At 45.3% G+C, this 26,604-nt stretch overlaps 1 protein-coding gene, 1 non-coding gene and 1 pseudogene across 3 annotated transcripts; 1 reads left to right on the forward strand and 2 right to left on the reverse strand.

Moving 5' to 3' along the window:
- Positions 1–7,620: 7,620 nt before the first annotated feature.
- On the reverse strand, positions 7,621–10,999 carry LOC103222360 (class I histocompatibility antigen, Gogo-B*0103 alpha chain). 2 transcript variants are annotated; one of them, XM_073005829.1, is made up of 8 exons: positions 10,822–10,999; positions 10,423–10,692; positions 9,902–10,177; positions 9,051–9,326; positions 8,830–8,946; positions 8,361–8,393; positions 8,207–8,254; positions 7,621–8,044 (listed from the first exon to the last, which is right to left on the reverse strand). In XM_073005829.1, the coding sequence occupies exons 1-7, from the start codon at positions 10,982–10,984 to the stop codon at positions 8,211–8,213; spliced, it is 1,179 nt and encodes a 392-aa protein (XP_072861930.1). In that variant the 5' UTR covers positions 10,985–10,999; the 3' UTR covers positions 7,621–8,044; positions 8,207–8,210. The 2 variants fall into 2 exon arrangements, with proteins under 2 accessions (XP_072861930.1, XP_072861929.1); XM_073005828.1 differs by having other exon boundaries at positions 8,207–8,393.
- A 9,375-nt stretch (positions 11,000–20,374) lies between these two features.
- LOC119623225 (dihydrofolate reductase-like) lies at positions 20,375–20,783 on the reverse strand (annotated as a pseudogene).
- Positions 20,784–24,542: 3,759 nt separating this feature from the next.
- Positions 24,543–24,649, forward strand: LOC119623227 (U6 spliceosomal RNA). The gene has a single exon (XR_005239595.2). It is a non-coding gene; the product is annotated as a U6 spliceosomal RNA (small nuclear RNA).
- The last annotated feature ends 1,955 nt before the right edge of the window (positions 24,650–26,604 follow it).

Below are 26,604 nucleotides of genomic sequence, written 5' to 3' on the forward strand. Positions count from 1 at the left end.
ACTTGCTAGAACAGTATTGGTCCCTGCAGTCTAAGCCAGCACAGTATCAGAACCTAGTATTCCTTCCAAAATTATAAATGAAGAGAAGGAGAAATAGTAGCTGAGGGTAAATGAATGAACACCTGGGTTATGTAATGAGGAAAATCCAATGTTACATGAACTACTCGAAAGAGGTGTGAGCAAGAGATGATATTGTCTCTTAGCTCGATTTCACCAGATGCCTGAAAGGGTGCAGTCATATGTTGCTGAGACTATTCCTATTTTTGGACTGCACTAGGATAATTGTTAATGACCCAAGATGATCCTGGTAATGTGCCAGGATTTTTTCAATGTTATGATGCTTCTGGTATAGGAGATCTGTGATTGGTCAGGCACAGTGGCTCACGCTTGTAATTCCATTAGTTTGGGAGGCAATGGTAGGAACATTGTTTAAGGCCAAGAGTTTGAGACCAGCCTGAGCAAAATAGTGAGACCCATTCCTACAAAATATTTAAAAATTAGTTGGGCATGGTGGTGTGCACCTGTAATGCTATCTACTTAGGAGGCCGAGGCAGAAGGATCACTTGAGTCCAGGAATTTGAGGTTACAGTGAGCTATGATTGTGGCACTGCATTCTACCCTGGGCAACAGAGCAAAAGATTATCTCTGAAATAAAATAATAAATATTATAAAAAGAGATAATGTGGTCAAAACCAGGGTGTGATCTGTGGTCCAATAAAAATATTTGGTCTTTGTCCCTGTTTCCTGACAACCATGTTCTAAAACATTTGCAATCTCCTCAGTGATAAACATGACTTCAATATGGCAATGAGATGACTGGGGGGTGAGGGGCTCCTAGATAGCTTCAGCATGGGGGCTGGTTGCCAGAAACACGAAGCTGTGATTAGAGGATTAAAACTTTTAGCCCCATCTCTAAAGTCTGAGAAGGAAAGAGTGGCTTGAGGTTGAGTTCAGTCACACAATGACCAGTGATTTAATTAATCTTGCCTACACAATGAAATTTCCATAGAAACCTCTAGAGATTGAGTTTCGGAGAGCTTCCCAATTGGTGAGCACATCCGTGTGTCCATGTGCTGGGAGGGTGGTGAACTCCATCTCCATGGGAACAGAGGCTCCTGTGCTAAGAGCCCTTCCAGACCTCACCCTGTGCACCTCTTCATCTGGCTGCTCATTTGTATCCTTTATAACTGCTATGGTTTGAATATTTCCCCAAAAAAGCATCTGTTGGATATTTCTTCCCGAATGCAACATTTTTAAGAAATGGGACCTTTGAGAGGTGATTGGACCATCAGAGCTCTGCCTTCATTAGTGGATTAAGGCTCATCATAAAAGGACCTTGGGCTGTGAGTTTGACCTCCTTTTCCCCCTACGTCTCACCCTCTCTTGCCCTTTTGTTTTCTACCAGATACAGTCTCTTGATCTGGGAATTCCCATCCTCCACACCATGAATGAAACAAATTTCTGTTTGTTATAAGTGATCCAGTCTCAAGTGTTCTGCTATAGTGGCATAATTTAAACCAGGGGTCCTTAACCCCCGGGCTGCGGACTGGTACAAGTTTCTGGCCTGGTAGGAATCAGACCGCACAGCAGGAGGTGATTGATGGGCGAGAGAGCACGAGCATGACCACCGGAGTTCCGCCTCCTGTCAGATCAGTGGCGTAATTAGATTCTCATAGAAGCACGAACCCTATTGTGAGCTCTGCATGCGAGAGATCTAGGTTGCATGTTCCTTATGAAACACTAATGCCTGATCATCTGAGGTGCAACAGTTTCATCCAAAACCATTTCCCTCTGCCTTCCGCCACCTCCACTGGTCCATGGAAAAACTGTCTTCCGTGAAACCGGTCCCGGGTGCCAAAAAGGTGGGGATTTAAGCTATAACAATAAATAACTGAAATACTGAGTGTGAAAGGAAAGTAAAATTTCAGGACTCCAAATTCACTATACCAGAGGGAAAAGTTAAGTTTGGAGACTGAGTGATGGAAAAACTGCCTTTCTTTTGTTCCTAAACAAATAACTGCAAAGATAGAAGATCCCATATCTCCCCAGGTGGCCTCCCTCACAAACTGCTCACAAGATAATTCCTTGTGGGCCCCAACATTTTACTCTAAAATGGAGTTTTGTTGAATTTCCCCCAATAATGTAAATTAACAGCTTATCTTCACGGGCACAAGACAAAGACAAGACTAGACATCATCCCTTCACCCACACGGTGACTTTTCTACCCGACATTTACTTTATCTTATGTAAAATGCAGATTTACTGAGCACGAGATGAATGCACAGTTGACTGTTTTTTTCTTCTTCTGGCTGTTCTTTCCCCTATAAATATCGAAGTCCTCAAAACCCTGTTAGGAAAAAGCACGGGGCACAGATGCTACAATGATTTGTGTCTTTGTTTCCAAGGTGCGTCTTCAGCTCAGCAAAATAAACTTCTAAACTGACTGAGACCTGTCTCATGCTTTTTGGCTTTTTTTTTTTTTTTTTTCGCTTTACATGGCTAAAGCACCTTCCTGAGTCCTTTGAGTTAGTTTAAGAATTATCAGTCCTTGGGAGGTGAGAGACCCCTGACTCTGCAGCCGTGATAGACAGAAGTGCAGGTGACCTGGTACCCAATACTTGTGACTTGCATCTGAAGTGAGGACAGTCTTGTGGGACTGAGCCCTTAAACCTGTGGAGCCTGAGGTGAACTCCAGGTAGTTAGTGTCAGAATTGAGTCGAATTGTAGGACTCCCAGCTGCTCTTAGAGAATCAGAAAGTTATTTGGTTGGAGAAAAACCCCATCACCATCCCACAGAGAGAAACTTAGAGTAAGAGTAAGCAAGTACACTTCTATCTTTTTGGTCCCAGAGGAAAAGATAAACAAAATGTAAGCATTTATTTCATGTCCCTAATCTACTAAATACAGGTTACTACCAGCTGTTCATTGTCCAGACGTGGAGTGGTCCTACCTCTAACCTAGAAGTTAGGATTTTTTAGGCCTTTGAGGCTGTCACATAAAAACTAATAAATGTTAGAAATTCTCTCCCCAGAAATATTTCCACACACAAGAAAATATAGGTATTAATATAAAACACTGGTGTGGACCCAGATCCTTGGAGATCTTACAAACCTGGGTGTTTTACTCCTAGTAAGAGACAAAGCCAAGGGAAGCTGTTTGAATAATCATTTCACTATCACAGAATGCCACTCCAATAATCTAGAGTATGAACTGGGATAGATCAAAACTTGATATAATAACCTATCCTCAAGGGAATGGGTGGAAATATGTTATTTATTAGTCACTGGTTCATTCAGACGCTCTGCACGCCTGCCAGGTACCAGATAAAGTTCTCGTCCTGGATCACTGCTCCAAGAATTAAAATTTGTCACTTTTCCCCACCCCTCACACTCCAGCACTTGAACCCTCTTACTGCACCAGAATTCCACACTGTCGGTGAAAAGAGTCAAACTCGGTAACATATTTGAAGAGATTTATTCTGAGCCAAAAATGAGGGACCACAGCCCATGACACAGCCCTCAGGAGAACATGTGCTCAAGGTGGTTGTGGCACAGGTTGGTTTTATACATTTTAGGAAGATATGTGACATCAATCAAATACATTTAAGCTATACATTGGTTCGGTCCAAAACGTTGGAACAATTTGAAGCAAGCAAGGGTTGCGGGGTAGTGCTTCTGGGTTATAAGTAGATTTTTAATTTTTCTGATTGGCAATTGGTTGAGTTACTATCAATAGAAAGGAATGTCTGGGTTATGATAAGAGGTGGTGGAGTCCAAAATTTTCTCATGCAGATCAAGCCTCCAGGTGCCAGGCTTCAGAGAGAATAGATTGTAAATGTTTCTGATCAGACTTAAGGTCTCTGTTGATGGTAAATCCTGGTCAGCTTTTCCTGAATTCCGAAAGGGAAGAGAGCATAATGAGGCATGTTCAACACCTGCTTTCCATGACGGCTTGAGTCAGTCTTTCAGGTTAACTTTTGAGCACGTTGGCTGAGGGTGTCCATTAAAATGATTGGGAGGGAGTGGTTTTGATGTTTATTTTTGGTTTACAACATGTAAAATAATGAGAGGAGACAGACACCACCTCCCTCCCTGGATGAGGACAACATTTCAGTCACCCCTGCCGTTGATCATGGACATGAGTCTTAAGCTTCACCAGTCCGATGACCACCTGCTGAAGAGGTGTCACTATCTCAGGTAAATACTAAGGGTGTGTCATCTCAAGCCAAGAAGGTTAAGGACACTGACACACGACAAGTGAGTTTAGAAGCAAATGGTTTAATAGGCAAAAGAAAGACAAAGGGAAACAGCTCTCTTCTTGGGAGAGAGAGGGGCACCCAAAAGGGAATTCTGGTCTGGAATGGGAGTGCATCGGATTTTACAGGCAGGCTTGAGGAGATGGTGTCTGATTTATGTAGGGCCCACAAGTTGGTTGGACCAGGTGTGATATTTACACAGTGCGAGTGGAAGGCTGTTCACCCCACCCTAATCCTATTATGAAAATGGGCTTTCCACTTGGCCGGTGCCATGTTGTCTGCTCCTTACTGTAAACGTGCCTGGCAAAGAGACGGGAAGATGGAGTTGCCATTGTGAACATGCCCAGTCCCAGGTGTCCGATTCCTATTCGCACAGTTGCCAGTATTCACCCGTGCAAGCTTCCAGCTTACTTGTCTGTGTCTGAAGCTTGATATTACAGGCTGCTCCTTGTTAGACAAGAAAATAATTTGGAGCCTGCTTTTCATTAAAAGCCTTCCATACCCTCACTACCTGTATAAATAATTTCTTCTTAACTCCTATATCACTGCCAGACTCTGAGCCAAAATGAGGTGACAGAGAGGCTGGGACTGTGCAGAACACATTTTAGTAGAGATTGCTGAGTGTCAGTAGTGATGTCCAGTTTCCAGGTGCAGCAGTGACATCTGTCCTGGCCTCAGGGTCCAGTGTCCAGCACCAGGGTGTCAGAGGTGTGAGCAGTGGCGTCTGTGCTCAGCAGCAGGGGCAGTTGTTCCTAGGAGGGACCTGATCCAGGGTGGGCTGTGGATTCTGTTCCTGGATGTGTAGGTTCCAGCCTGCTTCTGTGGCCTTCCCCACAATAAATCTGGCCCCAATACCAGATATATGACTTAATGTGTACATTACAGAAATTTGTTTTCCATAGTTTGCTCCAAGAAGTGAGTGGGAAATGAGTCTGTGGGTGGGTGTCAGAGAGCAGCTTTCACAGGTGTTCCTTGTGCGAGAGCCACATCCTGAATTCTCTACCTGGTCTCTACTCCACTGTGGAGGGAACAACAGGGAATGTCACATCTCATAACTGATGATACACATCCTCCCTTTTCTTTCTGTGAGAAAAATCCTCTTTTAAACAGGGTTTGAAAACCCACCCCACCCACCCACCCTGGCCACTCTCTGATCTCAGTGGTTCCCGATCTGGTTGAGCAACAGGATTGCTGGCGGGAGCTTAGAAAATACTCAGGCCACTCCCCAGAACCCCTGTGTCAGAGTATTATGCACAAGACCAAGGAATCATTTATATAACAAGCCCTAGAGGTGAGACTGATGCTCAGACATGTGGGATCCTGGTGTTCTTGCTACTCCAAGTGTTATCTGGAGAACAGCAACATGAACTCCAGCCTTGTCATAAATACAGAATCTCTTGCTCGACTCCAGACTTCCTGGATCTCAGCACCACATCCGGGTGATCCCTGTACACACGGAAGTTCCTTGTCTAAGTGTCCTCTAGACTTGGGATCAGAACTGTGCAGTCTGCTCTGGGTGTAGTCTGATCACATCCCTTACAACTGGAGGTCCAGGGTTCAGTCCTTGCCCTCATTCTTTTCCACAGTCAATCACTCCCTTGGTGCCCTCATCCATGCTTGAGGTTTTAAGTATCGTTTATATGGTGTGACCTCCTAAATCTATTTCTCCTGCCCAGTCTATTTCTTCTTTCCTTTAACTCTGGAGTTGTCTGTCCAAATTCCACCCCAGCTCCCTCACCTGCATTCCTAGTAGACATCTCCTCCACTGAGGGCCTGTGATGCCCCCTCCTCAGTATGCTCCTGCCAGAGTCTCCACATCTCCATTGACAGCAGCTCCATCCTTCTACTCACTCATTTTACAACTATGGGTGTCCTTGATTCGTCTTTCTCACACCACAGATACAATTCATTGGCAAATGCTGTGAGTTCATCTTCAAATGCATCCAGAATCCCCTCACGTCCTACTCTTTCCCCTTCTCACTTCCTAGTCAAGGTAACCGACATCTCCAGCCTGGAATACTGTACTCGGTTTCTACCGTTTTCCCTTCTGCCTCCCTCGTCCCTCACCTCTCAATTCTGTTGTCAGCACAGCAGTCAGAGATCCTTTTAAAAGAGAAGTTATATCATGGCCCTCTTCTGCTCAAAACTGTCCTCTGGCTCTTCATCCCACTCAGAGCAAAGGTCAGATCCAACCCCATTCCCCTCAAGCCCACCTGCTCTGGCCGCACCTCTGACTTCACCTCCGTTTCTCTCTGTCTAGCCCTCCTGGCCTCCTTATTCTTCTGGAAACACAGACACCTTCCTGCCATAGTGCATCTGGACTGGAGGATCCTCTGCCTGGAAAGAACTTCCCCAGACATCCTCATGTCCCTCAAATCCTTCCTCAAAGGTCACCTTTGCAACAAGGCACTCACTGGCCACCCAGCACAATAGCCACCTTCCCTGTCCCCACTGCCCACATCCTGGATCACCTGCCTCACAGCACTTACCACCTTCTAGCACTTTCCTTCCTTACTCTGGTTATAGTGTATCTATCATCTGCCTCTTTCCACTGGAACATGTGCCACAAAAGGCCAGAGATTTTTCTGATTTTACTTAAATGGTGTTCCCCAGATGCAGAACCATTCTGTCCTATGTTTGGCCAATGACAAAGGTCAGTTGAATGAATGATCACTGTAGAGCACCTCCCTATTCTAAAGGCAGTATCTTTATTAACAGAGCCTCAGGCCAAATGCTGTTTTGTGGCAGCTTCGGCACAAGGTCCCCTCACACTGAGATAGAGGCTGCCTATGTTTTTCTCAGCAGTGCTGCTTGTGTGCCCTCCCTCCCCCATCCCTCTTTCCACAGCAACGCCCCCCGCACCCCCCACCCCAGCACACTGCAGCTCACAACCAGGTTCTCTCTTCAGGAAAGAACAGTCCTTGATGATGGGTCCAATTTCACAGATAAACATAAGTCTAAATTAGACTCTGCTTTATAGATTCATGAGTTGGGATTGGATTCAGCACCAAGATCACGAGAACCAGGGCAGGGAGAGAGGGCAGGAGAGCAGAGCAGAAGAGAAGCTCTAGAAGCAGGGCAGGAGGTGAATGGCTCTGAACATTTGTCTCAAAATGCACAGAGGCCCCCGTGTGCATGGGCTGCCCTGGGCGATGTCTGAGCCTCTGTGGTCACAGCTCCCACTGGACAAGTTTCCACTGATGGGACAAGGACGACAGAGCAGTGAAGGTGACCCAGCTGACAACTGACCACCTAAAGCCCATGAAGAACTGAACAGCAACTAGGCACAGGCCCAGTCCACACTGGGCTCCTCACAGCCTTCTCCACCCCCACCTGCAACAGACTCAGCACAGCGAACATGCAGATTGTGGAGGTTCTCAGGTCTTTATTTGCTCTCTCAAATTCTAGGAATTGACTTATTTAATTAATCCATCAACCTCTCATAGCAAATATTTGAGAAAACAAATTTATATTCAGATTCTTATTTTCAGTAGGGAAGTAAGAAGTTGCAGCTCAGCGCACATAAAGTTGAGACTGAGATGGAGACATCCAGCCCCACCTCTCTGGAACAGGAAAGATGACTGGGGAGGAAACACTGGTCAGCGTGGGAACAGGGGTCACGGTGGACACCGGGGTGGGTTGTCCCTCCACCTCCTCACATGATGCTAACAGGGATGCAAACACATTCAGATGCCTTTGCAGAAAGAGATGCCAGACTCTCCTGAAGTCACAAAAGGGAGGCGTGAAGAAATCCTGCATCTCAGTCCCACATAAGACAGTTATCTCAGGCTACAGAAAACAACAGTCATGAACAAATTCAAGTCAGTCATGGTAAGTGATGACACTCTGAACAGCCCACCACACACTCGAAACATCCCAATCAAAGAATCTCCATTACGCAGGCCTTTCCCCTGTCCCCCCGCCCCCCACTCTAGACCCCAAGAATCTCACCTTTTCAAGCCGTGAGAGACACATCAGAGCCCTGGGCACTGTCGCTGGCTGGAGTAGAACAAAAACAGGAGCTGGTCAGAGCCCGCAGGAGACATGGGACAGGAGGAATTATGGGGTCGGTGAGCTCCTCCACACTCCCACCCCCACCACTTACACGCAGCCTGAGAGTAGCTCCCTCCTTTTCCACCTGTGGGAAGAAAATGTCCTGTGAGGGGACTGGGAGGATGCAGGGCCATAAGATCTTAGATGAACCTCCTAGTCTTGGACCCAAAAGTAATTTCCAGAATTATGACTACAGACCCAGGACAGGATCAGGAAACAGGAGGAAAGCAGGTGTGTGTCCTGAACCAATTGCCCTCCTAAGGTCTGTCCTTAGTAGGGACCTTCCCCTGACTCATGAATGCTGGAATCAGGACCCCAATACCATAATCATCAACGTGATACATCCGTCCTTGTCACATGTGGTACACAAAAGAGTAAGGGCAGCACACAGGGTCCCAGGCTGGGTTAGCCCCTATGTGGATGCTGCTTTCCAGGAATGAGGCAGGGAACACTTCTACCTGGTGTTTGAAACCCCTAGTGGGATAAGAAAACCCAGACCCCACCCCACACCCCTTCCCTACCTGAGCTCTTCCTCCTACACATCACAGCTGCGATCACAGCTCCAATGACCACAACTGCTAGGACAGCCAGGCCAGCAACAATGCCCACGATGGGGATGGTGGACTGGGAAGATGGCTCTGGGAAAGGAGGGGAAGATGAGGGGCCCTGACCCTGCTGAAGGGCTCCAGAAGGGCTCCTGCTTTCCCTGAGAAGAGACATGACCCCTCATCCCCCTCCTTACCCCATCTCAGGGTGAGGGGCTCCGTCAATCCCTCGTGCTGCACATGGCACGTGTATCTCTGCTCTTCTCCAGAAGGCACCACCACAGCTGCCCATTTCTGGAAGGTTCCATTCCCTGCGGGCCTGGTCTCCACAAGCTCAGTGTCCTGAGTTTGGTCCTCCCCATCCCGCTGCCAGGTCAGTGTGATCTCCGCAGGGTAGAAGCCCAGGGCCCAGCACCTCAGGGTGGCCTCATGGTCAGAGACGGGGTGGTGGGTCACGTGTGTCTTTGGGGGATCTGATGGGAAGAGTCAGAAAATTCAGGCGCTTTCCATCTCTCATGGGACACCCCAGCAGCACCCATGTGACCACCCTGAGAATGAACAGGACACCTGGGGTGGGGGAGGGAGCACAGACACCAGACACCAGCCTGGATACAGGCACCTGGGATAATCTCCTATTCCTTGGAGAGTTCTAGACTCTGAGGGAGGAACAGGGGACTTCTGGTCCTGACCTGAGTGGAGGCCGAGGGACTCAGAAAAGCTGGAATCAGACCTTCAAAACATTGAGTGTGAGGCAGAGAACAAGGCCTGAGAGAAAAATACACGGTGCCCAAGGCTGCTGCAGGGGTCAAAGGGAACCCCTGATCTGTATTCTAGAGACTGTCTTCCCCTCCATGTCCTCAGAGACGTCATCCCTTAATTGTCCTAGAGAGCAGAGGGGGCCCTCAGAGGAAATCAGGGAAACTCATACCATTCTCCATTCAAGGGAGACCGACATTCTAGCTCTAATCCCATTTTCCTCCCCTCCTCACGGGAGGCCATCCCGGGCGATCTAGAGGTGATGGGGAAGGCTCCCCACTGCCCCTGGTACCCGCGTGCTGCAGCGTCTCCTTCCCGTTCTCCAGGTATCTGCGGAGCCACTCCACGCACTCGCCCTCCAGGTAGGCTCTTATCTGCTCTGCCTCGCGGGTCGCCTCCCACTTGCGCTGGGTGTTCTGAGCCGCCACGTCCGCGGCGGTCCAGGAGCGCAGGTCCTCGTTCAGGGCGATGTAATCCTTGCCGTCGTAGGCGAACTGGTAATACCCGCGGAGGAGGCGCCCGTCGGGCCCCAGGTCACAGCCAGACATCCACTGGAAGGTGTGAGACCCTGGCCCCGCCCCCGCGGTCAGCCCCGCCCACCGAGCCCCGCCCCGCCCCGACCAACCCGCGGGGATTTTGGCCTCAACTGAAAATAAAACCGGGTAAAGCCGCCTGGGGCTCTCCCCAGTCCAGGGTCTGGGCGGGACCCGCGGCCTCGGGGTGGATCTCGGACCCGGAGACTCGGGGAGACCCGGGCCGTCCGTGGGGGATGGGGAGGGGTCGTGACCTGCGCCCCGGGCCGGGGCCACTCACCCCACTCGCTCTGGTTGTAGTAGCCGCGCAGGTTCCGCAGGCTCACTCGGTCAGTCTGTGCGATGTTCTTGGCTCTCCGTGTCTGCTCTTCCCAATACTCCGGCCCCTCCTGCTCCATCCACGGCGCCCGCGGCTCCATCCTCGGACTCGCGGCGTCGCTGTCGAACCGCACGAACTGCGTGTCGTCCACGTAGCCCACGGCGATGAAGCGGGGCTCCCCGCGGCCGGGCCGGGACACGGAGGTGCTGAAATACCTCATGGAGTGCGAGCCTGGGGGCGAGGAGGGGCTGAGACCCGCCCGACCCTCTTCCCCGCGCGGCTCCCCGGGTCCTGCGCCCCCGCCTGCGGTCCCTTCGCTCCTCCCCGCAGAGGCCATTTCTCTCCCGACCCCGCACTCACCGGCCCAGGTCTCGGTCAGGGCCAGGGCCCCCGAGAGCAGCAGGAGGAGGGTTTGGGGCGCCATGACCCGCACCTTGGCGTCTGAGGAGACTCTGAGCCCGGATGGGCGCGTGAGGACTTTAGAACAGAGACCACGACGACGCTGATTGGCTTCTCTAGACATCCGACACCCAATGAGAGTGGGAACTGGGGACGCGTCACGAGTATCCTGGAGGAAGGACCCGACACAGGTTGGGAGAAGAAGTGAAACTAGGGGAGTGGGGAATCCCCAACTCTGCGCCTCCCCAATGCAGACAAGGCTTTCCGAGCCTGAGACCCTAAGAGCCACGCCAGGGACCTGGGACTTCGTCCTGATCCCTCTTCTCCTACACCAAGCCTCTTTGTCACACTGTCTACCAGAGTCCTGGGCAAGTAACTGTGTGTGGAAAGGAGGGAGAGACTCCCAGGCTGCGCCCAGATCCTTCCCCTTCACTGCTCGTCCTGGAATCCCCGACCCTGAACTGGACTCCCTGCCTCCCACTCCTACCTCTCGCCTTGGATCTTTGTACAGGGGAACTGACCACGGGGAATTTGATGCCAGAGAGTGAGCTCGCCCTGGGAATGGAGGTGTAGAGACAGGGTTTTTCTCTCTAAACGTGGTGAAGTTTTGTCTGAAGCCACCACGTAGAGATTCTAATACAGAGGAAGTTTCCTTTTTGTTGATTAATACAGTAGGTAGCACAATGTTGGTAATCCCTGAATGATTAGAATTCCAATTTGTAAAAGACCTGTGTCAAAACAGCATTACAAAACTCCTAAGTTTTACTTGCCCAGACTATGGATCTGTGACTCTGGGTTGTTGCATTTAAAATTATCTTCATTCTGGGAGGCCGAGGCGGGCGGATCACGAGGTCAGGATCGAGACCATCCTGGCTAACACGGTGAAACCCCGCCTCTACTAAAAATACAAAAAATTAGCCGGGCGCGGTGGCGGGTGCCTGTAGTCCCAGTTACTCGAGAGGCTGAGTGAGGCAGGAGAATGGCGTGAACCCGGGAGGCGGAGCTTGCAGTGAACCGAGATTGTGCCACTGCACTCCAGACTGGGCGACAGAGGGAGACTCCGTCTCAAAAAAAAAAAAAAAAAAAAAAAATTATCTTCATTCCTTAGCCTGAGTTTCCCTGTGTGAGTCCAAACATCTCTTGAATACAAAGAAGCAGGGTTTGTTACTGTCTATTGCAACGAGGAGCCTGTAGTCATCACCTCAAAGTAGCGAGTGCTCCATGCAGTCCCAAAGCTCTTCACCGACGCTGAAGCACTGCCTGTTTTCCTGAACTATGAGCATCTAAGCAGTGTGCGTATTTTATCTGGACACTTGGCATTTTTGTAACTCTTTTTTTTTTTTTTTTAAATCATAAGGAGCCAATTAGCTTTTAGGAAGTCCAACAAAATGTATTGAATATCGAATGCAAAGAACCCCCTGCTAGGCTCTTCCACTGCGTTAGAATTCTTTCCTCTGCTCCTTTTCCTCACCTCCTGCTTCTCCAGCCCTTCTCTCTGCCCCTTTCATCCCTCACACTCCCCCTTCCCCTAAATCCCCGCTACCCTGTCACTCCTGAATTGTGGCACTGACACTGCCCCTCACCTCCTGCCCATGTCTGTTTTCCCACAGTGCTCAGCGGTCCTGCTAATGTGAGCAAAGTCCTGTCATTTCTTCACTTACTATGGCTGGATTTTGGTCTACCATTTTGCTATATGTTTTCAATTTGTCTCATATCTTTTTGTTTCTGTTCCTCCTTTGCTACTTTCTTATGTGTCAAATAAACAGTTTTTAGTTTATGGTTTTAATTCCCCTAGTGGCTTTTGGCTATATTTCTTTACACTAGTTTTTTCATTGTTGTAAGAATGGAAGCCGATTTCTTGACTTCTCACAGTGAAGTTCAGGTTCTATTAAACTACATCTGGCAAAATAAAGGATACTTGTAACAGTGTAGTTTCATTTAACCTACCATTATGCTATTATTGTTTTATATATTACATCAATCTATATTATAAACTCAGTGATACAGTGTAATACTGTTTGTTTTAGACAAGCAGCCATATGTCTTCAGGAAATTAAGAAAATGAGTGTGAATGTGACACGTGTATGTGCATCATTCCTGTTGTTAATTGTTCCTTTCTGTGTATCTGGGTCACCATCTAGTATCATTTCCCTTCACCCTGAAGAATTTCCTTTAAAATTAAATGTAATACAGGACCCCTAGGAAATGAATTTTATGGTTTTGATGATCTAAAAATGTCTTTATTTTTGCCTCCCCCCGGTTTTTTTTGTTTTGTTTTGTTTTTTGTTTTTTGTTTTTTTTTTGCTTATTAGGGCATTTACATGTAATAAAATTCGCCAGTTTTAGCTGCAGTTTTTGGTGAATATTGGTAATTATTTATAGTCGTGTAACTACCACACTGCCCAGTAGAGAAACACCGAATGCACAGAACCCCCTGCCAGGCTCCTCCACTGCTTTGGAGTCCTTTCCCCTGCTCCTCGTCCTCACCTCCTGCTTCCCCAGCCCTTCTCTCTGCCCTCATCCCTCACACCCTCCTCTCCCCTTAGTTCCACCACCCAGTTACTCCTGAAATGTGGCACTGTAGAGAACAGTTTCTTTTCCCTAAAAACTTTCTTTATGCCCCTTTCTGTTTCATCCTTGCCTCCCACCCTCACCCCTTCCCTTCACTCAACTACTGCTCTGTGTTCTGTCACTGCAATAGTGAAATTTCTAGAATTAAATGGACATGCAATCGTATGTTATGTAGTCCTTCGTTTGGTCTCTCACTTAGCATAACGATGTTTGAGATGATGCCATTCACTCATTTTTGTTGCTGAGCAGCTGCTGAGTATTGCTGGAATCCCAGTTTATTCATTGGTTTCTCTATTCTCTGGTTGATTGACATGTGGATTCCTCCAGCTAGGGTTTGTTATTAATGAAGCCACTAGAAATAACTGCTTACAAGTGTAGTCTTACATTTTTATTTCTTTAGGATAAATACATATTTGTGGAATTGCTGGGTCATGTGGTAATGGATGGGTAACACTATAAGAAATTGCCATACCGCTTTACAAGCTGACTGCCACATTTTTTGCATTCCTACCAGCGATATCAGACATTCCTATTTTTCCATATTCTTGACAGTATTTAGACTTATCATATGTCTTCTCAACTTTACCTATTCTGGGTGATATGTGATGGTTTCTCGTTGTGCTTTTAACTTGCACTTCTTAGATGACTAGTATTGTTTGCTATCTTTTCATGTTCATCTAAGTGACTTATTACATATATCTTATGAACTATTTTGCAAATTCAATGATTAATTCCAGAGACTTTTTCAGAATCTTCCAGTGTTTTCCACATATGCAATGAAGCTGGTGACTAAGAAAGACTTTTGTTTCTTCCTTTCCTATCTATTGATCTTTTTTCTTTTAAAATTATTTTTATTTGGTAGAGATGAGATCTCACTATCAGGCTGGTCTCAAACTCCTGAACTCAAGTGATATTCCCACCTCAGCCTCCCAAAATGCAGGGATTACAGGCATGAGCCACCATGCCCGGTCCTTCTATTGATCTCATTTCATTTTCTTGCCATGTTGCACTGGTTAGGATGCCTGTTAGGTGTTTAAACAAGAACGATGAGAGCTCACATGTTTGTTTACAAGGAATTTAAACAAATTTACAAGAAAAAAAAACAGCCCCATCAAAAATTGGCAAAGGATACGAACAGACACTTCTCAGAAGAAGAAACATATGAAAACAAACTCAATATCAATGATCATTAGAGAAAAGCAAATCAAAACCACAATGATGTACTATCTCCTGCCAGTCAGAATGGCAATTATTAAAAAGTGAAGAAACAATAGATGCTGGTGAGACTGTGGAGAAATAGGAATGCTTTTCCACTGTTGGTGGGAATGTAAAAGAGTTCAACCATTGTGGAGGATGGTGTGACCATTCCTCAAAGATCTAGAACCAGAAATACTATTTGACCCAGCAATCCCATTACTGGGCATGCACTCAAAGGAATATGAATCATTCTACTATAAAGACACATACACACATATGTTTATTGAAGCACTATATTCAATAACAAAGACATGGAACCAACCCACATGCCCATCAATGATAGTCTGGGTAAAGAAAATGTGGTAGATATACACCATGGAATACTACACAGCCATAAAAAGGAATGAGTTCATGTCCTTTGTAGAAACGTGGATGAAGCTGGAAGTCATCATCCTCAGCAAACTAACATGGAAACAGAAAACCTAACACTGCATGTTCTCACTCCTAAGTGGGAGTTGAACAATGAGAACACATGGACACAGTGAGAGGAACAACACACACCAGGGCCTATTGGGGAGTCAGGAGCAAGGGGAGGGTACTTAGAGGACGGGTGAATGGGTGCAGCAAACCACCATGGCAGACTACACGTATGTAACAAACCTGCACATTCTGCACATGTATCCTGGAACTTAAAGTAAAATAAATTAAATTAAATAAAAAAAGAAAGTGCATGTCTTACATGTACACATATGTTTATTGAAGCACTATTCACAATAGCAAAGACTTGGAATCAACCTAAATGCCCATCAATGGTAGACTGAATAAAGAAAATGTGGCACATATACACTGTAGAATACTATACAGCCATAAAAAAGAATGAGATTGTGTCCTTTGCAGGAACATGAATGGAGTTGGAGGCCATTGTTCTTAGCAAACTAACGCAGGAACAGAAAACTATATATCACACGTTCTCACTTATAAGTGGGAGCTAAATAATGAGAATACATGGGTACGTAGAGGGGAACAACACACACTGGGGTCCACTTGAGGGTGGAGGGTGGGAGGAGGGAGAGGATCACAAAAATAGCTAATGGATACTAAGGCTTAATACTTGGGTGGATACTAATGGGTATAGAAATAATCTGTACAACAAAACCCCATGACACAAGTTTACCTATATAACAAACCTGCACATGTGCCCCTTAACTAAAAATAAAAGTTAAATTAAAACAAACAAAGTGCATGTCTGGAAAGAGCATATGGTTGGGTTCCGTGTTTTTTTAATCCGAGTCACACAATCTCTGCCCTTCATTAAAGAGTTCATTCATATAGGTTTTTGTCATTATTGATATGACAAGTTTTAGGTCTACCATGCTATTTTCCCAGTTTTTGTTTCTCTGTTCCTCTTGTCCTGATCCATGACTTCTTATTAGAAACCATAGAAACAAAAGAAAGTAGAATAACATCCTTAAAGTGCTGTAAAACCAAAAGGTCAACTAAGAATTCTGTATCCAGCATAGATGTCCTTCAAGGATAGGCAAATTAGGAGATATTTCAGGTAAAAGAAAATAAAGATAATTTGTCACCAGCAGATCTCTACAATAACAATTGGTAAAGATAATTCTTCAGTCTAGAGGCAAATGATACCAGGATGGAAAATGAGATGATCAGAAAAGATGAAGATGATCAAAAATGGTAAATACTGAGCTAAGTGCAAAAGGCTATCTTGCTCCCCTCATTTATTCTTACTTTATATACATAGAACTGTTTAAAGATAAGAAAAAGTTTTTTATTGTGGGACTTACAACCTGTATAGATATATTCCATATAATATCTATACCATAAAAGATGGACATTTTGCAGAGGATAAATGATTGCAATATTTCTATATTTATGGGTACTAGTACATTATTAACTGAAAGTAGTCTGTGAAATGTTAAGAATGAGTTAAGTTCTGAAGGAAATTGCAACACTAAAAATCATTCAGAAGATCAACAAATCTTGGAGATGGTTTTTCGGAAACAAATCCCAGCCAGTCTTGAGTCTCATCATCCTATGATTTCAGAACTATTGTGAATACACAAGTAATCAAAGAACAGTCCTGCCCAGAAAGAGGAGTTATCCCTAAATATGGTGGCCCTGGGACAGCTGGCCCTCCCTGCTGGACCTCTTCCATGGGGGCGTGTTCTGCAGGGACTTTGCTGCCTTGCTATTCCACTCTACCCAGTGTCCTGACCCAAGAGACAAGGGGCATCTGCTGCTATGTCCACACTTGGAGAAGGAAACCTTGATGGTGTCAGTATATTACCAGCCAGGCATGACAGCTCACCCCTGTAATCCCAGCAATTCAGGATGCTAAGGCAAGAGGATTGCTTGAGATCAGAAGTTGGAGACCAGCTTGGACAACATTCTGACACGCTCATCTCTAAAAATATAAAAATAAGTAAACTTAGCTGCACCTGGTGGTGGGCGCTTATATTCGCAGGTATTGGGAAGGCTGAGATGGGAAGATCCCTTGAACTTATGGGTTCAAGGCTGCAGTGAGCTATGATTGCACCACTGGTCTCCAGCCCAGGCCACAGAGTAAGATCTTGACTCCAAAAAATACACTGTAAACCTTTTCTCACTATGGGTTATTTTATTTATTATTTATTCAGTGTGTATTTTGATTTTATTTTACTGGCAGCACAATAAACCAGGATATGCAGAAACTAGAAATCACATCCACTTTCCAGTAGTAAAAAGCCCAGTCCAGGGAGGTGAGAAGGAGACAGTCCTCATTAGCGCTGAGGATTCCTGGAGAATGAGATGGACTGGGCAGGAAGGGTTTTTGTTTGTTTGTTTGTTTTCTGTGAATGAATGTAACTTTTTATTATGATAGAGTTGTTTTATTAAAGAAATAGATGAAAATGGTTAAGTCAAACAAATGGCTCTAAAAGTCTTTAAAAAACCCATGAAAGAAACAGTCCTGCCAGTTGTTCTTTCCAGAGACAAGCACTTTTCATTCTCTCAGTTTTTCCTTCTGGTAGTTGCCTTCATGGGTTTTTCCAAATGATTATTTTTTCAGTTTTTCAAGTGGGTGCATATATTAATACATGTAATTTTTTAAAGCCTCTGCAGTCAATAATGCATCCTAACCGTCCCCTGCCCCGTCCCTCCTAATCCTCCAGAGCAATGACTTTCAACTCTTTTAGCAATGTCTTCTGTTTTTCTCCTCACATAACTACTTAGTCATTTCTTGATTGTTTTATACATTTTATAGTGATTTCTTGAATGACAGATGAGGATTTAGCTCTTACACCATCACTATATTCACTTTTCCTCCCATATTGTACCAAAGTAGTTACCAGAGTTAGGGGCTAAGCAGTCACCACATTATTATGACTAAGTACATATTGCTCATTGTTGAGAAGAACAGAGTATTATGCTCTTCCTTCCTATCCTGTACTTCCTTCTGCCCTAGAATTAATGATTGCCCAACACCCTTCCCCCTTGTTTTTTCACTTTTGCTTTATCTTTAATGAACTTCTTTCCAAATGCCCCAAATCTGGCAATAACCTGTTATTATTTTTAAGAGAAGGGACCTCAGTATGGTGGCCAGGCTGGTCTGGAACTCTTGGACTCAAGCCAACCTCTTGCTTTTAGCCTCCTGAGTAGCTGGGACTGTAGGCATGAGCCATTCCACCCAGCTAACCTATTATTTGTGCTGTTTTTTTTTTTTTTTTTAAAGCCAGCTCCGTAGCTGCAATATTTCCTGTGTTGGATCCTATTTGCTGGATCCAGGTCATTCTCTGGTTTGTCTACCCCTTCATTTTGCTGGAGTATTTTCTCCAATAGCTTCCCAAGAAAGGGCACATGAAGGTAACCCCTGAGTCATTGCTTGCCTAAAAATGTATTATTTTACCTTCACCCTTGATTATTTGGCTGAATATAGATTTATCCGTTGAAAATCACTTTCTTTCTAGAATTCTGAAGGCATGCTTCCATTGTTTTCAGCTTTCTTTTCGAGGCAGGGTCTCTTCTGTCACCCAGGCTGGAGTGCAGTGGCGCAATCACAACTCCCTGCAGCCGTGACCGCGCGGGCTCAGTTCATCCACCTCAGCCCCGGAGCAGATGGGACTACAGGTGGGCGCCACAGGGCCCAGCCAATTTTTGTATTTTTTGTAGAGATGGGGCTTCACCATGTTGCCCAAGCTGGTCTCAAGGGATCTGCCTGTCTTTGCCTCCCAAAATGCTGAGCCAATGTGTTACAGGTGTGAGCCACTGTGCCCAGCCAGTTTTTCTTGTATTCTCTCTCTTCTTCCTTCATTTCTCAAAGTCATCTCAAACTCAGTGGGCCCCAAACCGAAGTCAAACTCCATCAGAATATCCTGCTACTTCCAACCTTAATATATATCTTAAATCACAGTGTCTTACTACATGCAACCTTCTGATTCAAACTACCACGATCCCTCACTTTAACCTAGAATTGGTTTTCCTACTCCTTATATTTTTTTTATCATAAAATATTTCAAATAAACCATGTGTGGCTTTATAGTTTTTACTACATAAAAAGAATAAAGATCTGCCAGGTGCGGTGGCTCACGCCTGTAATCCCAGCACTTTGGGAGGCCGAGGCAGGCGTATCACTTGAGGTCAGGAGTTCGAGACCAACCTGACTAACATGGTGAAACCTTGTCTCCGCCAAAAACGCAAAATTAACCAGGTGTCATAGCGCGTGCCTGTAGTCCCAGCTACTTGGGAGCCTGAGGCAGGAGAATCACTTGAACCTGGAAAGTCGGAGGTTGCAGGGAGCTGAGGTCGCGCCATTGCACTACATCTGGGTAACAAGAGTGAAACTCTGTCAAAAAAAAAAAAAAAGATATGAAGAGGTTATATACTTAAACATGGAATTGCTTTAAGTGTTTGCCATTCACGGTTCCCATGCATGCCAGCAGCTTCTTACTGCAAACACCTGGGACTTGCTATAGAGCAGCTGGAGTACGTTCCACCCACACACAGGACAGGGAACTGACAACCAAGGAGTGGAGGATCAATATTCCAGCTTTCTCCCCTCCGTTTCCGTGTATCTCAGCAGTATAGAGCTTGTTACCGATGAGAACCTGCTCACTGACTTTAAACTGGTTTTCTTACCTTCTCAGTTCCATTTCTCCATACCTCAATTGATGCTTTCTGGTAAGACCTAGAAAATAAACTGTCTTCACTGAAATTTCAGTCTTGGAATCTGCTTTGGGTTCCCCAATCTAAACAGAAATATATTCATTTTCCCATTACTGGACGTCCAGGTTGTTTTCAATTTTTCACTGTTACAAACAGGGCTGCAACGTATGTCTACAAACCTCTAGATATACATGTAGGAAGCTTTCGGTATTTCCTACTAGTGAAACTGCTCAGTTGGAGGGTATGTGCATCTTCATCTTTAATAAATACTACCGACATTTGAAAAACCCGACAATGTCATCAAGGACTGGCCAGAGTGCCATGTGCGATGGGTGTGGAATGGCAGGTCACTGTAGCAGGTGCGGGGACTCAGTCGGGGTCTTGGAGAGGCACTTAGTTATAGCAAGAGTGTTTCATAAATGGTATCTAATATATTCAAGATTAGTGTGGGATAAAAACACGTTGCTTAGAAATAATTATTCATAGATCTAAAGTCAACAAGTCTTTTTCTTCTCATGTAAAAATATATACATTTTTTTCCTGAGGGAGGGGAACAACTTAAAATAAATTAGAAAATACCTTCATATTAATCATTCTTCTCATATACTTCAAATTTGAGCTTAATGTCTTTCTCCTCCTGGACATCAGAGAGAACACCTGGGTATTCTGGCAGAAGTTTATATTTCTCCAAATCAATTTCTCGAAAAAAAAGTGTCATTTTCAAAGTCCCGCGTGATCCTTGTCACAAATAGTTTAAGATGGTTTGGGTGATTCATGGCTTCCTTATAAACAAAACTGCCACCGACTATCCAAATCATCTATATTTTATTTGCTATTTCTGGTTGTTCAGTAAGTTTTAAGATATCATCCAGACTTCTGGCAAGAGAATGAGCTCCTTGTGGAGGTTCCTTGAGTTCTCTGCTGAGAACTAAATTAATTCTATCCTTTAAAGGTCGATTCTTCTCAGGAATGGAGAACCGGATCTTCCTATACATAACACCAGATTCTGTTTACTTTCTAGTGGAAGAGTTTGTGTCATTCTCTGGAAATACCTAAATTCATTCCTGAGCGGCGGCCAGGCCAGGTGCCCGTTCTTGCTAATGTCCGTGTTCTGGGACACAGCGAGATGCAGTTTAGCAAATAACCATGACAGCCGCGGTGAACACCTCCGAACCCGCTCGCCACACAAGAACGCTCGGCCGAGATTGGCCTGAAGGTTTTTACTTTGAACCTGGAGGATGAGGAATGACATCTCTCTCTCCACCTCAAAGCTCGTCCTGAACATTCACCTCCTGGTAGCTGGAGCAGCGCAGCAGCGCCACCTGGTGGTCCATGCGCTTCCTTTTGCAGATCACTCACAGCCCTGAGGTCCTCCTCTCCTTTCCATGCACCTGGCATTTCTTCACTGGACACCAACCTGCGTCAAGTTTCCTGTAAAGCAAAAGAAGCGCACAGGGCTTGCTCATGGAGTCCCCGCACAAAGTGGCCGTGGTGGCTGCGATGGACACTGCATGGGCACAGCAATTGAGTCGCCACTAACCAAGGCTAACCTGGCAGCTGCCACTGCTGAAGGTCCAGCCAACCAAAAGCAGCTGTTTTATTTGGACGGAGAAATAAAACAGGGAAAGGTAATTAAGAATAAAATAACATTATGATAGATAAATATGCCACTAAAGATATAGTAGCAGTTTAAATAATTTTGAGACTATGAACAAGACTATGTCAATGGGGAGAACTTATTACAAGTAGAGAAAGCTGGAGTATTGATCCTCCACTCCTTGGTTGTCAGCTCCCTGTCCTGTGTGTGGGTGGAACGTACTCCAGTTGCTCTACAGTAAAAGATGGTGGGGGGAGGAATGGTGTCATCTCCACCTTTGGCGAGATCCATGTCACTGTGTTCAGGGGAAGGGCCATGAACTCCCCATGCAGAGAGGAGGCTGTGGCTGTGAAGGTGCCTGTGGGAGAGGTGAGGACCCGCTCCCTCTACACTGAGGGCCAGGAGCCTGCAGACGGCGGGGAAAGCTTCCCCTCAGCTGTGTCCTATCAGGTTTTTCCAAGAGTTAAGGAGTAGACCTGCATATTGCCTCTGCTGATGTGAGCTGCACGCACACCTAGAAGTGAGGTCACACCTGCTGGGGGTCCTGGGGCTGCTGGTTGTTCTGGGTGCTCAGAGGGAAGATGGGGAGGGGGCTTTGTGCAAAACAGTAACCATGCTCTATAAATTATTTTTTCCTTAACCTTTGTGTCATTAAATAAAATGTAGGACTCCAGAAGGAAAAAGAAACGGTCTAAAATTTGTGTCCTTGAATAAAAAGTGAACACCCATTAACCACCAGGGATAGACGTTTGTGGAGCAAACCAGAAGCCCCATCATTTGCCCCAGCTCAGCAGTAAACTCTTTCCTCCCCCAAATGAAAATACATCCTGACTTTCATGATCATCACTTCTTTGTTCTATTTTATATTTTTATCATCCAAAATTATAATTGTTTTACCTTTAGAAATATGCTTTTGTTCTCTTTTATTCTATAGATTCTTTCTTGAAATTTATATTGTGTGTAGAGCTTCCCATAGTGTGCATTTTGCTGATTGCTCCCCAAGCCATTGTTTAATATGTGTTTTTCTTATCTGTATTGCCTCTAAATTGGTAATTGGCTATGGAGGCTAGCTTATATTCAGGCTTGGTTTCTTTGTCGCTTGTACTTGTTTGATGGTGCTGTATTGTGTTCTTCCATCAAGAGGAAGAACTTGACATTAGTTTTTTGTTTTATTGTGTTGTTAATTGCCATTGCTGTTCAATGGTTAAATTCGTTAACTCATGATGGTTTGCAAAAGAGTTATTATAGTCTTGGTCTCTCATTCTTTCCTTATTTATTATCTGAATAATTTCTAAGAGATTCACGCTCCTCTACTGTTTGTTTCTACTAGAAATTTGTTAACCAGAGACTAAGCCAAGCATCTACTCACCGATGACCCAGCAATAGCCCTCTTAGTTATCAACCAGTAGAAATGCTTGTATGTGTGTGCCAAAATACATGAAAATATTATTCATAGCAGCACAACTGGATACAACACAATTGTCTATCAAAGTGAAGGGACAAGAAATATGAGCTATTTATAAAGTGGAGCATTGGACAGCCATGGGAGTGAATAGGCTACGACCACACACAGCGAGATGATGAGACCCAGGGGCATGATGGTGACTGTATAATGCCATTCAACTAGAACTAGCAGAACTCATCTGTGTTAGAAATCAAGAATGGTTACTCCAGGGTAGGGAGGGTGGTTTATGACTGAGGAGGACCCAAAGGTGTTTCCAGCAGGCTGTGACTGGTGTACTTTGATGTGGGTGTTGTTTACCCAAGTGTTCACTTTGTGAAACTCCACTGCCCACTTGTGGGTTGTCCTCCTTTCTCCATGCATGCTGTCCTTCCCTCAAATATACATTGCTGGTGTTTTGAAGCAATTCTATCTACACTAAGAAGAATCACTCCTACTGCATATCCTTGGAAATGCCGAATTGAAAAAATTAGTGCAATTGTTTTTAATTCCAGGAAATAAATATATATAAAGAGGAAAATCTACAACAACAGCAGCAGGCTTGGGAGCTGACACCAGAACAGCTTTGGAAATGGCTCTCAAGCCAGGAACTAGGAATCAAACCCAAACAAGCCCATGGGAGGTGGGGGGTGTGAAATGATGCCCAGTAGTGCATGAATGAATGAGTCACAGGCAATGGCTCATGCCTTAGCTGGCCAGTCACGAACTTGGGGAAAATAGAGTTGGAAAATTGGGAGGTAGAGGAGAGAGGTATGCATAGACCTCTTGCTATAGGCCGAGTGCATGACGACAGTGGTTGTGTGTGGATGCCTACCAGAGGGTCTTTAAGGTACTGGGGCTCCCTGTAATCAGGTGAGTGAGATGGCTTGATGGACGATGCCACTCAGCCGCACAGGGCTTGCTCATGGAGTCCCTGCACAAAGTGGCCGTGGTGGCTGCGATGGACAGTGCATGGGCACAGCAACTGAGTTGCCATTCACCAGGGTTGACTTGGCAGCTGCCACTGCTGAGGGCCCAGCCCACCAAAAGCAGCTGTTTTTTTTTTTTGGATGGAGAAATAAAACAGGCAATGGCAATTAAGAATAAAATAACATTATGATAGATAAACATGCCACTAAAAATATAGTAAAGGTTTAAATAATTTTGAGACTATGAACAAGATTATGTCAATGGGGAGAACTTATTACAAGAAGTTAAAACAGTTGTAAAACTTTATTTCCCCTTCAGGAATATCCAGACTGTTTTACAGATAAGTTCTACCAAAACTTTGAAGAAGGCTACTGAATTTATATGTAATATTCGAGAGTATGAGGAAACATAGAGAAAGCCAGTAAACTCATTATTGTTTATGTATAAATAACATTGATTCTAAAGTCAGCTAGGGAATATATAAGAGAAAAGCATGATAGGATAATCACTTCAAAGCAATTAGAGGTAAAAATACTGAGAAAAACAGTACTAGACTGTGTCCACCAATGAGCTATAAATAAATTAAATCTCCTGCCCACGTTACTCATCCCCAGGATACAAGAATATTTACACTTTAAATCTGTAATGCTTTTTATCACTTAATTAAAGAACAAAAGACAGAGATAATCACATTTTGTTAGATGCAGAAATTACTACAGATGAAATTCAAAACTCCATCTCACCCACATTTCTTTACTTATCTCCACTTCTAAGAACTTGTGGTCAGTACTCGCTTTGGCAGCACATATATTAAAATTGGAAAGATACAGAGAAGATGAGCATGGCCCCTGCACAAGGGTGACATGCAAATTCATGAAGCATTCCATATTTTAAAACTCTCAGTAAACTAGATATTGAAGGAACATACCTCAAGATAATAAAAGTCGTCTATGACAACTCACAACCAGTATCATACTGAATGGGCAAAAGCTGAAAACATTCTCTTTTAACACCAGCACAAGACAAGGATGCCCTCTCTCACCATGCTGCACCTACTTCCATTTCCCTGTGAGGTGGGTCCCCCAGGAAGACATTGTGCTGACAATAATTCCAAACCTGTGGATCAGGAATGTCAGCAGCTCCTGGATAGTGGTGCTGGCTGAGAGTCTGGGAATAGGGGAAAACAAGCCTACCCATGGAGGAAGTGTCTATCCCTGTAAGGATGAACCTCTGGCCCTTCCATGATGAGGCTCAATGTGGTCAATGTGTCACTTAGTGGCTATTTGGTCACCTAAAGAAATAGCGCCCTAGCAGGGCTCATCAGGGCCTATCATGGCCCTCTAATCCTGACAAGCTGCATATTCAGAGGCAGCAGCAGCTAGATCAGCCTTGGTTGGTGGGAGTAAGTGCTGTGGTGGGCCCATTGTAGCCTCCAAATATGAGGCCACCTATGGGTCCAGCAGGACTGACTTGCACCTGCCAAGGCAGTCGAATAACCTGGCAGGATGGGCACATGAAGGGAGCTAGTGTGGTGCCTGCATGCACGCACCCATCCTGCCAGGTCTGAGCGACCCACAGTGAAGGCTGGCTAACTTGCATTTGTCTGCTTGGTTGTTCACTGACACCTCATGGGCAGGTATTTTCTGCGTGGATGGGGTGTTCACTTGGGGTTCAGGGCCAATCTACCTGGACCATTTCCATCTCATGATGGACACTGTTGGGCCCATCCAATCTACGACTGTAGATCACACCGAAGCCAATTCATATAAGCGGTTGGAATCACATGATTCTCGATGTCCCATGGTCAAGAATTCTATCTGATCAGGGCCAGTAACACTAATGTTGCTTCTAGAAGGAGGCATATGTCTCTGCAGTGGATGACATGATCTTACTCCAGAATCCAAAGTCCTCCACTGTGACTTTCCCCCGATGCTTGGTTCAGCTCCATCCTGCATCTTTCCCCACCCCTGCCACCTCCAGCACCAGCGGGACTGAGGGATGGTGACTGCCTGCGCCACAGCCTGGATCTGCTGCAGTGTCCTTTCCTGTGTGGGCCCTACTTGAAGCTGGCATCCTCGTATGTCACCAAAAATGTGGCCAAAATGATATACCTAGATATGGAATGTAGTGTTTTCAGAACCCGAAGAGATTCACCAGGCAGTGTGCTTCTCTCTCCCCCCACCCTTTTTTTTAAGTAAAGATGAAGGATGCAACGAGTTTTGTTTTTTTTTCTGTTTTGTTTTGTTTTCACTTGGAAGAAATATCCCTGCATGCCCATAGCCACCATATCCATAAAATTTCACTGTAGTGGCCACTCCTGAAGTTCTGTAAGATTTGTCCTCCTCTTCCTGGGGTGCATGTGTTTTACCAAGGCCTCCAGAATACTTTCCACCTTCTTTCCCATCCATCCCAATCTATGATGTTGCCAATGAAATGAACAGATTGAACATTCTGTAGAATGTTCGGAATCTCTGAAGACTCTGTTATAGATGGCGGGAGAGTTCTAATAGCTCTAAAGGAAACTGTAAATAACTGTGGTATAAATGTGAATAACTCCATATCCACTTTCTAATTGGAAAGGAAAGCACTCAGCAAATCCCTGGCTGCACACCATTGGCCTGCAGCATTGTTAACCTCCGCTAGCAGTGATATCCAGCCAGCATGGCAGCTGCAATCAAGACTGCTACTAGGTCACATCTGAAGTAATCCTGTTCATTCTTTAGTCCCCAGCAGGCTTCAGCAAGGACAGAATACACGGAGATAACAGGCAACCCCAACACCACCCCACTTCCTACAGCTCTCTAATGGTGGTGCTACCCCCACAATACCTGCAATAACCTCCACCAGG

The sequence above is a fragment of the Chlorocebus sabaeus genome, chromosome 17 (assembly GCF_047675955.1).
Source record: "Chlorocebus sabaeus isolate Y175 chromosome 17, mChlSab1.0.hap1, whole genome shotgun sequence".
Classification (NCBI taxonomy): Eukaryota; Metazoa; Chordata; class Mammalia; order Primates; family Cercopithecidae; genus Chlorocebus; species Chlorocebus sabaeus.

Excerpts from the sequence above, each read along its gene's own strand:
- LOC103222360 (XM_073005828.1), bottom strand. The coding sequence starts at position 10,984 with ATGTCTAGAGAAGCCAATCAGCGTCGTCGTGGTCTCTGTTCTAAAGTC. Across the intron at positions 9,327-9,901 it reads GGAGACGCTGCAGCACGCGG|ATCCCCCAAAGACACACGTG; the intron begins GTACCAGGGGCA and ends TCTTCCCATCAG. Across the intron at positions 8,394-8,829 it reads GTGTAGGAGGAAGAGCTCAG|GTGGAAAAGGAGGGAGCTAC; the intron begins GTAGGGAAGGGG and ends TTCTTCCCACAG.